The sequence below is a fragment of the Engraulis encrasicolus genome, chromosome 11 (genome assembly GCF_034702125.1).
Source record: "Engraulis encrasicolus isolate BLACKSEA-1 chromosome 11, IST_EnEncr_1.0, whole genome shotgun sequence".
Taxonomy (NCBI): Eukaryota; Metazoa; Chordata; class Actinopteri; order Clupeiformes; family Engraulidae; genus Engraulis; species Engraulis encrasicolus.
In genome coordinates this window covers 39,670,995-39,687,514 of record NC_085867.1, presented here as the reverse complement: position 1 = coordinate 39,687,514, position 16,520 = coordinate 39,670,995, and the positions used below count along the sequence as shown (strand labels likewise).

The 16,520-nt window shown below is 43.5% G+C and overlaps 2 protein-coding genes across 3 annotated transcripts; one reads left to right on the top strand and one right to left on the bottom strand.

Moving 5' to 3' along the window:
* dck (deoxycytidine kinase) lies at nt 1–8,297 on the bottom strand. Its single transcript, XM_063211351.1, has 7 exons — nt 8,082–8,297; nt 7,571–7,686; nt 4,651–4,844; nt 4,289–4,436; nt 3,702–3,817; nt 2,721–2,820; nt 1–72 (listed from the first exon to the last, which is right to left on the bottom strand). The coding sequence occupies exons 1-7, from the start codon at nt 8,167–8,169 to the stop codon at nt 46–48; spliced, it is 789 nt and encodes a 262-aa protein (XP_063067421.1). The 5' UTR covers nt 8,170–8,297; the 3' UTR covers nt 1–45.
* Nucleotides 8,298–8,743: 446 nt separating this feature from the next.
* On the top strand, nt 8,744–16,258 carry c11h18orf54 (chromosome 11 C18orf54 homolog). Of its 2 annotated transcripts, none has more exons than XM_063210588.1 (8): nt 8,744–8,909; nt 9,352–9,660; nt 12,406–13,359; nt 13,639–13,816; nt 14,332–14,403; nt 15,293–15,512; nt 15,613–15,668; nt 15,895–16,258. In XM_063210588.1, the coding sequence occupies exons 2-8, from the start codon at nt 9,390–9,392 to the stop codon at nt 15,992–15,994; spliced, it is 1,851 nt and encodes a 616-aa protein (XP_063066658.1). In that variant the 5' UTR covers nt 8,744–8,909; nt 9,352–9,389; the 3' UTR covers nt 15,995–16,258. The 2 variants fall into 2 exon arrangements, with proteins under 2 accessions (XP_063066658.1, XP_063066656.1); XM_063210586.1 differs by having other exon boundaries at nt 8,745–8,909; nt 14,332–14,407; nt 15,294–15,512.
* Nucleotides 16,259–16,520: the final 262 nt, after the last annotated feature.

Sequence of the window (16,520 nt, the reverse complement as noted above, 5' to 3'; positions counted from 1 at the left end):
CGCGCACACACACGCGCGCGCACACACACACACACATACACACAGTTACAGGGTGCTCAGGAATTCCTCAACCTGTGGAGACACAGATAGCAGACAATACACATGAGAAGCGTGAACATGTGAGAAACAATCCCTCAAACAAATGTTATACACATGCATGCATATTAGAAATGTTATACACATTGTATAAACACTGCAATTACAATCTGTCACCAAATGAGACACCATACTGTGATGTCTTGTTATTCTGTTGAGGGCTCAAATGTAATTACTTTCTAATACAATAATGGTCTTAATGACGGTAAAACACAGTATGATGCAACTACACAATTGTCTGTTTACACAGAAAAAACTTTTTGCATCCCTGGGCAAGACTCATTTAAGAAAGAGAGGATGTCACAATCATGTAATATGCACACACCATGCGTATTGACAAATTTGGCTAGTAGTTGTTAAATCGTACTCGCCAAACATATGCTCAATCTCAAATGGAGAACTTGTGTACAGTACTTCAGTGTTCATGTTTCGGTGCATATGGCGTATTAATTACGCACTGAAACATACACAACACAAGTGCACCATCTGAGACACAACAACTCACTACCAGTAAAAGTGAAGTTATTTTCTACCAGCCAAACTGAATTTGCACCAGCATTTGGCCGGTTTGCGGGTGTTAATTTAGAGCCCTGCATACGTAGGGTATATGTAAACCGTATAATATCACAGGCATGTGCGCATGCCGTACATATCCAGACTAAAACATCATCAGACAAACATGGAGCTCTGCGCAAAAATAACAGCCAGACACAATGGCAATATGACAGAGGACAGAAACATGCAGACAGATATGCATGCATACATAAATTGGGGACATTATACTAACTAGTAATTGAACTCTATGTGCACTTGAGCAATTTTGTGTTGAAAAATGGAGGACTACATGTATATAGCCCTGGAAATAAATGTATATGTATGTATATGTATATAACTTGGAAAGTGTAATGGAAACATGGCATCTCCGGCAAGCACTTAAATGTTCAAATAAATTCTGTGATCAAATAAATTCCCCATGTAACGTTCCTCGCTGCTGATTCCGTCTGCTGTCTGCATTCGGGCTCCCTGCTACCTTGAGCTTTGACACTTACTACATGCTTAGATATTGCAATACTAGGATGACTTCTTAGGTTTTGGAGGTGAAAAAAGCTCAATTTGCTGCGTAAACTAGCCTGGTCCTGACCATCCCATAATACTACCATTTAATTTCGTATTCATGGTCTGGAGGTTGTTTGATCTGACGCGATTGCAGGAAGCAGAAAGGACATTTTCCGGAAAATCAGGATTTAACTTATAAGTTGTTGAACAAACATGTCTGACGTCTATCTATGGCGATGTAGGATGATCTAGGATCGTTTAACAGTCATGTCTGACAGAACATCCTACCGTGGGATAAAATTACTATGTAGGACAGTTTGTCAGAACACCGACGCAAATCCTACCGGTCAACGTCGGTCCACAGAAAACAGGTACCAGACGTAGTGCGGAGCCAAGTCTCTTGGCGGAAGTATGTAGGATGGTGCGCGAGGCAAGCACGAACAGCCTTCAAGCCATTCTAACACATACAAGTACATTTTGACAAGACTAACCAAACCATAAAACTAAATTGGCCCATAGCAATCCAATGAACATCAGTAAAAATGTACCCTACAGTAATAATCACCAACAGCGATTGAGAGGGATTACAGGGCAGAGGTGTAACATCTGGCCTCATGGTGTGACAGCAACAACCTTGCTCTTAACACCAAAAGGACCAAGGAAATGATTGTGGACCTTAGGAAGAAACAGCCGAAGCATCACAAACCCCTCTCCATCGGGTCAGAGGTGGTGGAGTCAGTACTTTTAAATCTCTGGGAGTGACCCTGGCGGAGGACCTGTCCTGGGGCACTCACATGGCCTCTGCTGTTGGGAAGGCCCAGCAACGCCTTTTCTACCTGAGGAAGCTGAGGAGCTACCACATCCACAGACCACTACTGGTGAACTTTTACAACTGTGCCATCAGCAGTGTTCTGACCTATGGGTTCCTAGTGTGGTTCTCCAGCTCCTCCAAAGCAGAGCAGGCACTACAGCGTGTGGTGAAAACAGCAGGGAAAATCACTGGAATGCCTCTCCCGGAGATTAGTACCATCTACACCACACGCTGTCTACGGAGAGTGCAGAACATCCTGCGCGACAGCCACCATCCTGCCTATCATTTGTTCCAACGGCTACCTTCAGGTAGAAGGTACAGGTCCCTTCAGAGCCGCACTAAAAGACTGGCCAACAACGTTTACCACCATGCCATTAGACTTTTGAATTTGCAGGACTGCTGAGGAACATTACCATCTAAAATGTTATCCATCTAAAATGTTATCCATCTATCCTTTGGACATTTCTGTGTGTGTGTGTGAGTGTGTGAGCGTGTGTGCGTTTAAGAGAGAGAGAGAGAGGGGTGGGGGGGGGGGGGGTGTCGAGCATTATGCACTTAATCTCTGCTGCACTTTAAGTGGGCTTGGGCACTGGTGTCACTTTTACCTCTTATTGCACTTAACCGGCTGCTACTAAGTATTGTACCCCAAACACAATTTCGTTGCCTTTTTGACAATGACAATACATTCTTGAATCTTGAAAAAGACAGACACCACTGCTTTTTCTAGGCTGCTGTAACAAAATAATGATAGACAAACCTTTTCAATCATGTTGGAGCATTTCTCCATGTCTCCCTTGAAGTCGTCGTTGACGTCCAGAGTGAGAATGGGGATGTCCTTCAGATACTCAAACTCCATACTAGGACCAAAACAGATGAAGATATGGATAGATTATGTTAGTGTCGAGCCTTTGTGTCATGATAAGGGTTGCAATGAAGCAAAAAGTATCCTGGTCAAAAACTCCTACAAACTGCTGATTTTTAAAAACCCAATAAGACTGGGAAAGTCATCTGTGAAATACAAACTATAGGACCGGCTGCATCATCTATGAATATTTACCTCTACCACCAGCGTTGACATTTCTGTAAATTGCTTTCAAGTTAAATAGTGAACATTGGCAACTTTCTATGTGAATTTTGCAAATAAACACAAAATAATTGTGCGTGTGTGTAAGCACAACCCTGTATGTGCAGGGCTGTGTGTATGTGTACAGGACTGTGCACACCAGCAAAACAATGTTTAGGTCAGCAAGACTGTCTGTCTACAAGCAGTACCATGTGTATGTTCCAGCAGGACCTGTGTGTGTGTGTGTGTGTGTGTGTGTGTGTGTGTGTGTGTGTGTGTGTGTGTGTGTGTGTGTGTGTGTGTGTGTGTGTGTGTGTGTGTGTCAGCAGTATTGCAGGCGCACAAACAGGACTTTGTGTGTGGCAGTAGATATGTGTCTGCTCATAAGGCAATTTTATGTGGTAGATGATGCACACTGTGTATGAGCCTCATGTGGTGTTAGCCATCACTTAAAGCTGGTGTAAGCTGCATCTAATGGCATAAACACATACAGTATGCCACTGTTGTCTGCCTGAAGCAACAGGGAAAGGCTAATTGCAAGCAGCACTTCAATGTGTGTGTGTGTGTGTGTGTGTGTGTGTGTGTGTGTGTGTGTGTGTGTGTGTGTGTGTGTGTGTGTGTGTGTGTGTGTGTGTGTGTGTGTGTGTGTGTGTGTGTGTGTCACTATGGTCTCACCTGAGGTTCTTGTGCTGGAGCCAGCTCTCGTGTTTAAAGTGCAGCTTCTCCAGGTACTCCAGGGGGATGCACTGCTCCTCCTCTCTGCCCCTCAGATGCAGCCGCTCCATACACATCTGAGCATGAAAGCACAGTGACGGTACATGCAGGTCAACTCCTCTGCTACCCACATAACTGCACAGGTTTTCATGCATTTATTGTGTGTCGTGCCCATGCTGTTTCTGTTCATCTACTTTTTGTCGTCTATGATAACTATTGATTTACCCCCCCCCCCCCCCCACACACACACAGCAATACAGGCTGACACCACCAGTTAAAGACAAAAGCAAAACTTATTTAGCAATTGTTGTGTACATGTCTGTGCAAAGACACGAAGCTTTTACACACATCATACTAAGCCCTTACTATACACACCACACACTTAAACAACAGACCAATGTAAAATAAAGTATTTTTCTCATAGGCTAGCCAACTGCATTCACTGTAGATAAATCTCCTGACGTGGCCAGACTTAAATTCTCCACATACAGTATGTCCTTGCTATAAGTATCAACAAAGCAGCAGCAGCAGTGGCAGCAGGGACAGACCTCAGGCTTGGCACGCAGGTAGATGATGCCGTCCAGTTGGATGTGCTTGCCAAACTGCTTGTGGAGCCAGCCGTGCCAGTCCTGATATATGGCCCACTCCGTCTCGTTCACGCACTCGCTCTCGTACAAGTTAGCGGCGAAGATGTACCTGTAACAAGACAAGACAAGCAAAGACAACAGGCTGCTACGTCAGATGACATAGGATGTACTGTACTCTTGTGCTGTGAAAGACCAGCTAGAACCCTATACGTTAGGAATGGGAAGGCAGTTCAGTTCATATGTGAGTCAAGGCAGGTCGGCGAATACTTTTGGTCATAGAGTGTAAATAAAATACAGATGCATGATGCAGTGCGCTGTTTTACCGGTCGCTGTAGACGGAGCGCTCGAAGAACTGCACGGGGTTCTCGGCCTCCCTCAGCTTGCCGTTGGAGGACTTGATCTGGGCGCGGATGCGGCTCATGCAGGCGTAGCTCTGGAAGGTGTAGGCCCAGCGCTCCGGCTTCTCGTACATCATCTGCAGCACGTTGCCGCCGCTCTTCTGGGACGTCGTCAGCTCCTACAAAGCACAGGAAGGCCCATTTGTAAACATTGGTGCTATCGTCAGCCGCTATTCTAAGGCAGATTGTGAATGTGTGTGTGTGTGTGTGTGTGTGTGTGTATGTGTATTTCCTTAGAATTACTGCCTCATATCTGATGCCCTCCACTAGGAGTTACGTTGGGATGTGTGTGTGTGTGTGTGTGTGTGTGTGTGTGTGTGTGTGTGTGTGTGTGTGTGTGTGTGTGCAACTCAGAGGTTCTGAGTAGACATTGTAGTTCAGAAAATTCCGATGTCTGTTGTACCTTATCAGTTGAAATGATAAGGTACAACAACCAAAAGCCTGAACACTCAGTATAATCTTTATTTTGTGTGTGTTAAGAACCAGAGTGGGCACGATCACAAAGAAAAACACTGTCCGTATGGGAACAAATGAGGAATCCACCACATCACAGTCTTCAGAAGAGTATGAGTAACACAGAGTTTCTGCAAGTGCTTCACGGTTAAGTACATGCTTCATTGAGTCTTTGTGGTAGAACTGTTAAAAACTTATTGTCAACCACATTGTAATGAGCAAGTCTTAATCTGTTATTTGAGGGTCACAGTAACGCCACAGCCATGTTGTTATTATGTACTGTAGTTGAGTGTTTTCAGCAAACGAGTGACTGGGACGTCGGGCCCATCTGCAGAGGAATTTGTTTTTTTCCCTAAAAGGCTGGTCGCACCCCTGCGACCTCCGATTTTTTTAGTCACACTATTGCAAAATTAGGGCGCATGTGCGACCAAATTGGTCGCACTCTAGAGCCCTGAAGATACAACCATAAATATCCTAATGCGCTGTGAGCAGAGTCTTATAGGATTTTCACACTTGGTCCCTTTCAACCATCTAACATGTTAAAACACGGCGTTATAAATTTGCTGTTACCAGAATGGCAATGACCAAGTCATGGTGCATTACCAAAGACCCCCTGTCATTACACTTACATTGCATTTGGCAGACGCTTTATGACCAAAGCTGTCGTGGCATAGTAGTGTAGTACTATGGTAATTAACCTTTTATTGACTAACTTATTACAACGTGCCACTGGTGGTACGGCGTGCATTATGAGGTTGAGTGAACTCAGCATTTTCCGTGCATATGTGAACATGCCAAAGTGTATCCAGACCCCTCGGATGTGAACCGTACTGAGAGACCTACAGATTGAAATCCCAAACCAGCAGCAGTAATGTGGGTGGTCTGCTGCCTCCTCATCCATGATGACTGAAGTACACATTAAGCACATTTGCTCCTGGCCCTGGGTGTCCAATGCCACATTGGTTGCAACACCCTGTACTCTCTCGGTTACTTTGGATAAAAGCCTGTTCTAAATATAAGGCAACAAAATTGATGGTGACATTGATGGGCAGATATCATCATCATCACTGTTGGCTCTCATCGGGCACTACGATCTCACTTAACCAGTGGTTCTCAAACGTTTTTTAATGAACAGCACCTGGACCTCATCATAAGGCTTCCAACGCCCCCAAGATCTCATCATAAGCCAGCCAACACCCCTTTAGTATTAAACATAAATTGGACTAATGCCCCTGATGTCAACTAAGCACTGTCGCCTCTTCCTTGTATCCTTCTCAACAGCCACCTAGGGCTACCCAACACCCCCTGGGGGGCTGTACAGCCCCGTTGTAAAACACTAAATCCACTGACTTGCACAGTAATGGCTCTCTCTAGTGACCAAACAAGTTGGTGGCTGAATCAGGACACAACGGCGGGAATAAAATCTGTACTTCATTTAAGAGATCATGTTTTATTTTTCATTTGCAAGCATAAAGATCTATGACTAAACAATACATCATTAAACAGACAGACACTGCCGCCTCTACACCACTATGTGCCCAAGATCAGAAAGTACCACAAGTTCTCACTCTGAAGGCCTGTCAGTATTGGTGCCAAGAGTTATTTCGCTCATCGCACTTTGGCATTTCCTTTGGCGCACCCTACTATGAACACTGGGTGGGTAGGTCCCGCTGTCTATTCTTATCTCTCATCTGTGATGTACGTTAGCACTTACTATGCACTATATTGATGCCAATGAGAGCTATGATGTTTGATATACCTGATGAAGGCCCAGGGTGATCAAGACGTTGCATGTTATAATTAAATGAAGTTTATTTGTGTTGCTCAATTGCCAGTGTGCGCACCTACCTCTTTCAAAAGCAATGATGGGTGAAACAAAATATTAGTTATAGTTTACTGAAGATACACTTATACTGTATAATTAAATGTACAGCAGCATCACTATACCAGGCTGGGCACTACTACTTTTTCATTTTTTTAAGCTGGAGGCAACAGTTTGTATACATGTGCCGCTGCCAGTGTATGTGGGAGAGAGAGCGAGAGAGAGAGAGAGACCCATCTGATAATTAGGTCATGAAGAAAATGGGGGGGGGGTAATACATAGCACGGTGCTTTGGCACTGACAGGATATGTTACACTATGCTGGTGACCATGAAAAGCAATCAGCTGTCGACTACTTTGCCCTAAAGGACAATCCTCTGCGGAACAGATGAGCAGACAGGCAGGCAGCTGTCAATGATAAGGTTACATCATACAGACCAATAGGGGGCTGTACAGTAAAAAGGAACAATATAATCACATACCTTACAATGTTACAACAACTGTAACAACAATGTTACAACAGTTTTCCGAATATGTCATGTGCAAATCAGAATAGAACGTGATTTCTTACCTCAAAGTCGTCTTGGTTTGTTTGTACATTGCACCACCGTGCGATTGGTTCTGGAACAACTTCCCAGTCCTCATTTCGCTTCTCCAAAAGGCGCACAAAAGTCGACTTTCCGGCCGCTTTAAAAACAGGAAGTGCCGGGTATACATTTAGAAGGGTTCAAGGTCAAATTATACTGTAAATTAGTGTGTTTACATGCCTGCCTGTCAGTGAAATACATATCTAAAATTCACCGATTAATATAAGAGTCAAACGCATTCATTACAAGTTGGGGAAAGTGTTGGAACAATTACATGCATGCCGCGCGCGCTTACAGGCGTGAACTATATGACTGCTGCTAGATTCACATCATGTTTATGAAAGACTGAACATTTTCTTGCGAGGAGTCTCATCACGTAAATGTAATGCACGGTCAAATGAGCATACAAATTACATTATATTTCAAATAAACTTCAAGAAAGCACATGTTGGCTGCTCTGGTTGACAAACAATGTGAGAAGGAAATCGCACTTACCAATGTTTCCCTCAATGGAAATACGCTTAATTCTTTTCTCGAAGCTGTCGTCGGCACTGGGACATGATCTTTTCGAGACTGGCGCCATAATTGCCTTTTCTATTTTTCTAAACGTGTTTAAAATGTAGCGAAATGCGACAGACAAGTAACTTGCGATTCCAACCAGCTGTCTACAAAAGATTAAAAATTTGGCGCTAGTTTCCCCCGCACTGTAAAAGAACGTCCAAGCACCACCCACTTTTAAAGGAGCAGCTACCCTATAAAACAGGCGTAGAGCGAGACAATTAAAAGGCAACAATGATGCTATTTCAATGAAATTTGCCAGATGATAGCCTACATGTGTTCTGAATCAGCTGCTTCATTCATCATTCATAATAATAATTGAGTACACCTGGCAGAGCCACTGGGCTGCAGCTACTGTAACATTTCTTTCAAAAGCCTTTCAAAGTTTCAATGTTCAACCAAAGCATATGTAAACAACTCTTGACATACGTTTTAACCCATTTTAATCTGACTAAGAGATGTGCAAAACAAAGATACACAACAACAACAATAGACCTACTGTCAATGTCGATAAGGATGACAATTTCTGTTTTGTGATTTTAGGTCTACTTGCCCCTTTAAGAGAACGCGTCAATCACCCTGCGCTGCATTTCATTGGACAATTGGATATACAGTTGAGGCGGGTTTTCCTACTCAAGGGGCGGGTAGCTAGCAGTAGCCCGGTAGTCGCAAAGTTTGCTAGTTATGTTTCAAGGATTGGTGAGGAGTTCAGCGTTTGTAGGTCCTTTGTACTTCTGAACAGACGCTTTGGAAATAATTTACACTGTAAGTTACACTGTTCAGCATCTTCATGGGCTAGGAGTAGAGATAGCAGAACGGTTTCTTTGAAAAGCTAACAACCTGTTGATTGTGTCCTGGTAGACAGGCAAGCCCTGGTGGCTATGAAGAAGCCTAATTTTCTTTTAGTGAATGTACACTGATGCATTTAATTTTAAAATTAAACGTATTGTGCTATGGGTATGCGAGCTTTGTATTATATTGAAGTAGGTTGTGTTGTGAGCTGTCAAGGTTAGCTCTGAATGATGAACACATTCTTTGTTTACATTACCAGGGTGCCTTCAATTTCTGCCTTTAGTATTATGCCTACCATTACTAAAGTACGATATGCCTAGATATATATTTCATATGTGTCTCACTGTAGCTTCGTATAACTTTTATTATCGTCGTTCGAGACCATTCGTTGATACTTGACTTGTTTGTTTTTCAGGAATCCGTAACCAAGACTGGGGTAAAAGAAGTCACAGGATGAGTGGCAATGGCATCCTGTCCCCAGAGTCTACCGTCACATCGCTGTTGGCCAGATCTGGACACACCAGGAGCACACATGACACCTCGCAAACCATCTGGTTCAAAGACAGAAATTATGAGTCTGCGTCAGAGGCTCTGGATGCCTACATTGCTGACTTCCAGATGAGTCAGTTGAAATCTGGGCAGTCCTCAGGAGGAGAACTGAAGCTTCCGAAGACCCCTGCTGTCACCTCTCGGTTAACCTGCTGCAGGAAGAGAAATAAAGATGGTAAATGTGTTTTTTATACGCAGGACAAACTGGATTGAGAACGTAATAGTCCTGCCAGATATTCATTTTACATGTGTGCTAGCACAGGTGATTTCACTAAATATCTCATCAACCTGATGGGTGTAGTAATTGGGATCAGCTGGTTTATTTGTCTGTAGCAAATATGTGGTAGGGTTTTTACTTCATGAATCCGGGATGTCTGCCCCTGTATATTGGATTACTTTGGTTATTGGGTCATTTCACGTGAAATCAGACACTTTGGGACCCGACCGAACCGGATTTCAATCATACTTGGTGTGCCTTTTTAGTAGCAGGGTAGCACCCCAGAACTGCATTGGTTTGAATCTGACACTAATATTAAGGGAGAAACAGACTAGGAAAGGTTCACATGTGAGGGTAGGACACTATACATTCAGCCTTGAATATATCAGTCAGTGTTAGTCACAAAAAGATGCCTGTGGTGTTATTTGAAAGCTCTTTTCTGGCTCTACATATTACACAATCAGCTTGGAATACAACAACTCTCAGAATATGAATTATGATAAATTGAAAAATTAAAAATTGAATATCTAAAAAAACTATATTTTAAAATGGCCAGTTCCTTGTCCAAACGTAGCCGGCAATGTCATTAGCAACACCTCAAATGCTGGTGTTCGGTTCTTTATTCATTTCAGAGAGAATTTGACTCACAAATATGGCATCATACAGACCACTTACTAATAATATGGTAATACCATAGTAGCATCACATGACAAAACAAAAACGGTCAGTTTCCATGGTCCCAGGTTTCAGAAACTAAGGCAGATGTCCATTTATACACACCAAATGATGATATGTGAATGTTTGAACATTCCTTCTCTGTGTGCCTGTGTCATCTTCCCTTTACCGTACTTTAAAGAGATAATCAATGGCTACACTCTCATTTTGTACTCTACCAGTGCATTTGAAGCAGCAGCTGTGTCTTTTGTAGATAATGTATAAGTATGTCCCATTGCAGTTAGGTTCCACTACCAGAAGCACATCCTGATGATCCATGACAAGTCTATCTGGTCTGAAGGGAAACGTGAAGGATGGAGATGGTCCATGAGGATGCAGGAAGTTCAGTTTCACCTCTCCAGTGCTCAGCATACATTCCTCAACACATGCTAGCCACCAGTTGCCATCATATACAGCTACAACATACCCTTTGATGCTTGAAAATGTAACACATTCCTTTACTGAGCTCACTCTTTCAACTCCTTCTCTGAATGCGGAAAATGGCCTAATGTCCATTGACAATGGGCAGAAGCTCTGTCGTTTTTGAGTACCTGGAATAGTTCTTGCAGATTCAAACCTCTTCAACAGGTTCTCAGCTTCATGATGGTGCATCTCTCTCAAGAACATCCATTGCCACAACAGAGATGTACCATCATGAAGCTGAGAACCTGTTGAAAAGGTTGGAATCTGCAAGAACTAATCCAGGTACTCAAAAACTACACAGCTTCTGCCCATTGTCAATGGACACAGTGGAAGTTAGGCCATTTTCAGCATTCAAAGAAGGCAGAGTTGAAAGAGTGAGCTCAGTAAAGGAATGTGTTACATTTTCAAGCATCAAAGGGTATGTTGTAGCTGTATATGATGGCAACTGGTGGCTAGCATGTGTTGAGGAATGTATGCCGAGCACTGGAGAGGTGAAACTGAACTTCCTGCATCCTCATGGACCATCTCCATCCTTCACTTTTCCCTTCAGACCAGATAGACTTGTCATGGATCATCAGGATGTGCTTCTGGTAGTGGAACCTGTAACTGCAACGGGACGCACTTATACATTATCTACAAAAGACACAGCTGCTGCTTCAAATGCACTGGTAGAGTACACAATGAGAGTGTAGCCATTGATTATCTATTTAAAGTACGGTAAAGGGAAGATGACACAGGTACACAGAGAAGGAATGTTCAAACACTCACATATCATCATTTGCTGTGTATAAATGGACATCTGCATTAGTTTCTGAAACCTGGGACCATGGAAACTGACCATTTTTGTTTTGTTTTTGTTTTGTCATGTGATGCTACTATGGTATTACCATATTATTAGTAAGTGGTCTGTATGATGCCATATTTGTGAGTCAAATTCTCTCTGAAATGAATAAAGAACCGAACACCAGCATTTGAGGTGTTGCTAATGACATTGCCGGCTACGTTTGGACAAGGAACTGGCCATTTTAAAATATAGTTTTTTTAGATATTCAATTTTTAATTTTTCAATTTATCATAATTCATATTCTGAGAGTTGTTGTATTCCAAGCTGATTGTGTAATATGTAGAGCCAGAAAAGAGCTTTCAAATAACACCACAGGCATCTTTTTGTGACTAACACTGACTGATATATTCAAGGCTGAATGTATAGTGTCCTACCCTCACATGTGAACCTTTCCTAGTCTGTTTCTCCCTTAATATTAGTGTCAGATTCAAACCAATGCAGTTCTGGGGTGCTACCTTGCTACTAAAAAGGCACACCAAGTATGATTGAAATCCGGATCGGTCGGGTCCCAAAGCGTCTGATTTCACGTGAAATGACCCCCATTTGCCTTTTCTACTTAAAACATCTTTGTCAGCATATTCATTCGAGACCCCTGTAGCTCTTCTCCTATCCTCCTTACCTCTGTATTGTGTCGTTAATAATGGCCATGGCCATGTGTAATGTATAGATGTATTGAAACGCACAGCACATAGAGTTTGTTATTGTTTTTATGTCTTTTCCAGTGCTGAAAGAGAGCCTGTCTGACAAGGAGCTCAACTTCCTCCATTTGCCAGTGGGGACTCAGCGGAGAAATCCCGATCGCCTGAGCCTGAGCACAGATGACCTCCTGGTCCTGCCCTGCGATGGTTCCTTGCCCATCACCCGCACGTCTGCTCTGCTCTCCCAGTCTGACACACAACTACCAGGACACAGCCTCCGTCCTCAACCTCATGTCAGAACCCAGCGCTCCAGAAGGACCACAGCAACACCGGTTCACAAGTCTCATCACATTATCATTCCATCCAAGCTTGAATGCAGTTCAGTCGGACAGAGCTACAGTCACTGGTCGTCTTCAGCCAGAACAAAATTGAGCAGCACCATGAGGACTCCTTTGAAAAAGCCTGCAGAACTCAAACAAAGGACAGAGAGAGCTAAGACAACTGAGAGGACTAAGGCCATTCTGCCAGAGAGCACACAGCAGGTTGATAGCCAACTTGTGAAAACCTCAGCTGCCGACCTGAATACGCCACACGTCACCTCCAAAGTGTCTTCAGGGCAAGGATCTCCCGGCAACCACCACTACCCGCGCTGGATGACCAGTCAGAAATCCGAGATGGACTTCTCCGGCGTCACCAGCGTCCCTGACCTGAAGTACCCAGCCTGGCTGCAGGAGTGCGACCCTTCAACTGAGCCCGCCGACGCCACACGGCCTGGGCACCCAGTGCCATCCTGGGTAGGCGAGCTGGATGAGTCGAGTCAAGTAACCAGTGATGACGGGAGGAAAATGAAAGACTTGACCGGTCATCAAAGAGTGATGGCGGGCTTTTCAGAGGCAGCGCACAGTGACCAGACGGAAGTGCTTCTGCAGGGGCTGGATGGACAGGGGACTCTCAGGGAGCTGAGGCTGCAGTTTGCTGAGCAGCTGGCCTTGGAGGTGGAGAACCAGAAAGATGCGGACAGCAGCCAGCCTTTTAGAGGTCAGAAAGCTTTCTTTCTTAATTAATTAATTTCTGTTTCTTTCTTTTGCTAGGTCTTTCTTTCTTTCTTCCAATTAGAAGAACACAATGTTTTGTTACGTATTCTCTACATTTCTCTACAATCATCTCCCTTCATGACATTCATAAAGTCAAGTTCACTAATCTTTATCAATATCAAAACACCTGACATCAAAATGTAGTTCAAAAATGGTTGTATAATTACCTGATGCGCTGTGTTCTCTTTGCTTTATAATTACATGGTTTTCCTTCTCCACACAGATGATAAGATTGAGTCTTTGATCCTGAAGGCTGAGCAGGCTCTGCACTCCCCTTCTCTAGGGATCAGCTCCCAGCTCCAGCCCCAGCCCCAGCTCCTGCCCCAGCAGAAGAGCAGTCCAGGGGGCACAGAGGAGGTCCTAGAGGAGGACCGCTCATGGGACAACCCACCCGTCACATTGTTAGTGTGCAAATACATATATTTAAACACTTTGGGGCCATTTCAATGTCAAGTGTTCTAGCCTTGCTAGGACGTGAAACGCCTGGTGATTGGATACTGCGGAGTTCACCAAAGAGTATCCAATCACTGGGCGTTCCACGTCCTAGCAAGGCTAGAACGGCATTGAGAAAGTGCCATCGTCTTGCTTTTAGAGAAGAAGTTGAATGGGGATATTTATGATGTAAACATGTTACCCTTTATGAAAAGGGTCCTTGTAGGTGGTCCCAACTATTGATACTGAAACTATCTTGTTAAGGATAGGGGCTGTGTTTGTAGAGTACAGATTTATTTATTTTTTGAAAAAAAGCTTAATCTCTGTTAGCTGGCTATCCAACTAAGTTTCAACATATGTTTTACTTTGTTCCTAGAATAGACAAGGGGAAAAGAAAGGGCTAACCTTGTATAACTATGGCATCTTTTTCTGTTTCTGTGTGTTCAAGTTCAATGCCTGATGATTTTTGCATTTTTTTCTGCAGTAAGTCTCCTGTGCCAGTAGGGGTCAGTTGTACTCCACAGAAGCCTGAAGAGTGTGGTGGCGATGCCAAAGAAGAGGTTTGCATACTTCCACTGCCACATGTCAATTCTCTATCCTTTATGAAGTCTAGTTAGCTCAATTACTACTTCTACCTGTTTTAAAAATATCATTTATCCAGATTGCCTAATTCTGGATTTTGAAACTTAACATTGACATACATCCTTAACAGCATCAAATTGATGTTACATACCTGTACTCAAATTTGCTTGTTGTCGGTTTCTCTTGAATGTATTATTGCCATAACATGTGTGACTGTCATACCTACCTGATCACAGTCTCTCCGCCTCCTTTAAAATCAAATTCCCATCACCATAGTGTGTTGTGATGCGATGCCATACTTTCTCTTCCACTGTTCCCTAACACCATAAAGGAGTAATGTAGAATCTACTAACTACTCTTAACTGGTGACTGTACATCCTGTAAAATCTTCACCAAACAGGGTTCATGTGGTACATGAATTAACCTTTTAAAATCATTTTCATCTTAATACAGTGTTGATCATACAGGGCTAATCTAGTACATGCTCTGCCATATGTAGGTCTTTAAGTGCATGCTCGCCCATCAGGGCTGTATTAATGCACAGGCTAGATATGGCTGCTGCCTAGGGGCCCCACCAGGCAAGGACTCCACTGATTGGTCAAAGGAGGGGACACAATTTTGCTGAATTGCAGATGCAGTATTAAAAAAAAAAAACATCTCTTTTGAATACGCCTCTCTATAGTTGACTGACTTAATATATAGCGCGGAATTGGCACGGTCTATGTAATTTTGTCTTTTTTTTTGCCAGGGACCTGTAGCCTAGGGGGGCCGAGCCATCTTAATCCGGCCCTGTCTCCTATTATGTCTGTACAGTACCTCCCTTGATATAATTCATGCTCTTACGTGGTGTGTCTGTTCCTCCAGACCTTCTACTCCAGCTCCTCTGGGTACAGCAGCAGGAAGCACCCTGGGCCTGTGGAGGCCCTGAAACAGATGCTCTTCAGCCTGCAAGCTGTGGAGCAGAGGGTTTCCCTGGACCAGCCGGCTGGAGGAGACACCGGTGCGGACTGTGAAGGCCAGATACCTCCGCCTCTCCCTCTACCTTTGCCTCTCTCTCAGAAGCACCAAGCACCCACTGAGGAGGTCAGGGTAGCAGCCTTGTTGTTGCAGCATGTGGTACCTTGATATTTCTGTAAGGCCTACAGGGTTTTGTGTTTAATACCTTTTGAAATGTATTTTGTAGGTTCCTAATTTGGAGGTGGATTACATCTCTGTGCCTGGTGGGGAGTCACTACAAAGGTGAGTTTTAGTCAGCTGTGAGCTTTCAAAATAATGATTCCAAATTTCCCTCAGTGGTTCTGTAAGTTGTAACAGGTTGGGAAGGACCTCAGAAATATTCTTTACAACAAATTTGCTTTACAACCCTCCATTGATCCCATGTGGACTGGGCCTGTCTCTAAGGCGAATTAAACTGTGAAAAACAAAAAAAAAAATGTCTGTGATTGTGACTTTGTTGATGTTGCAGGGCACTTCATCACTTGGGACGGCTGAAGAACCTGGTGGATGACATAAAAGAGAAGAAAGAGAGGGCGCAACAGACTGGCAGACACCTACACGTTACATGACCCCACTAGAATGGAGTCTCTGCAGAAACTCAAATGAGCACAACGCTCCTCCCTATTGACTGCAATCATGCAATTTGTTGCACTACTAGTTTTCCCCCCTTGACAATACTTTCTGTGCTGCTCAAATATATGAAAAGCCAGATTTCAGAATGCCTTAATTGCTCCGCATTGTTTTGTAAGCTGAGTGCACCTGAGTGCTTTCATACTGACACAAATGAAATATTCTGCATTCTTTGGATATAAAAAGTTTTCAGAATACCTCAATTGCTCTCCACTGTTTTGTAAGCTCAATACAAGTACATGTACATACAGTACCCTAGCTCTCACGCAGACCCTTTGTGCTTCGTGCATCTTCGTTAAACTTCGGATGAACATCCATCTGTATGAGAACCAGGTTAACATGTCAGTGCTTTATATTGACATCAATGAGATATTCTGTAGTCTTACACTATGAATGTTGAAGGGATAGTACTTGCTCCAATACTCCATTAATGCAGCCTAAATTACCTACTGTATCGCAGAGAAC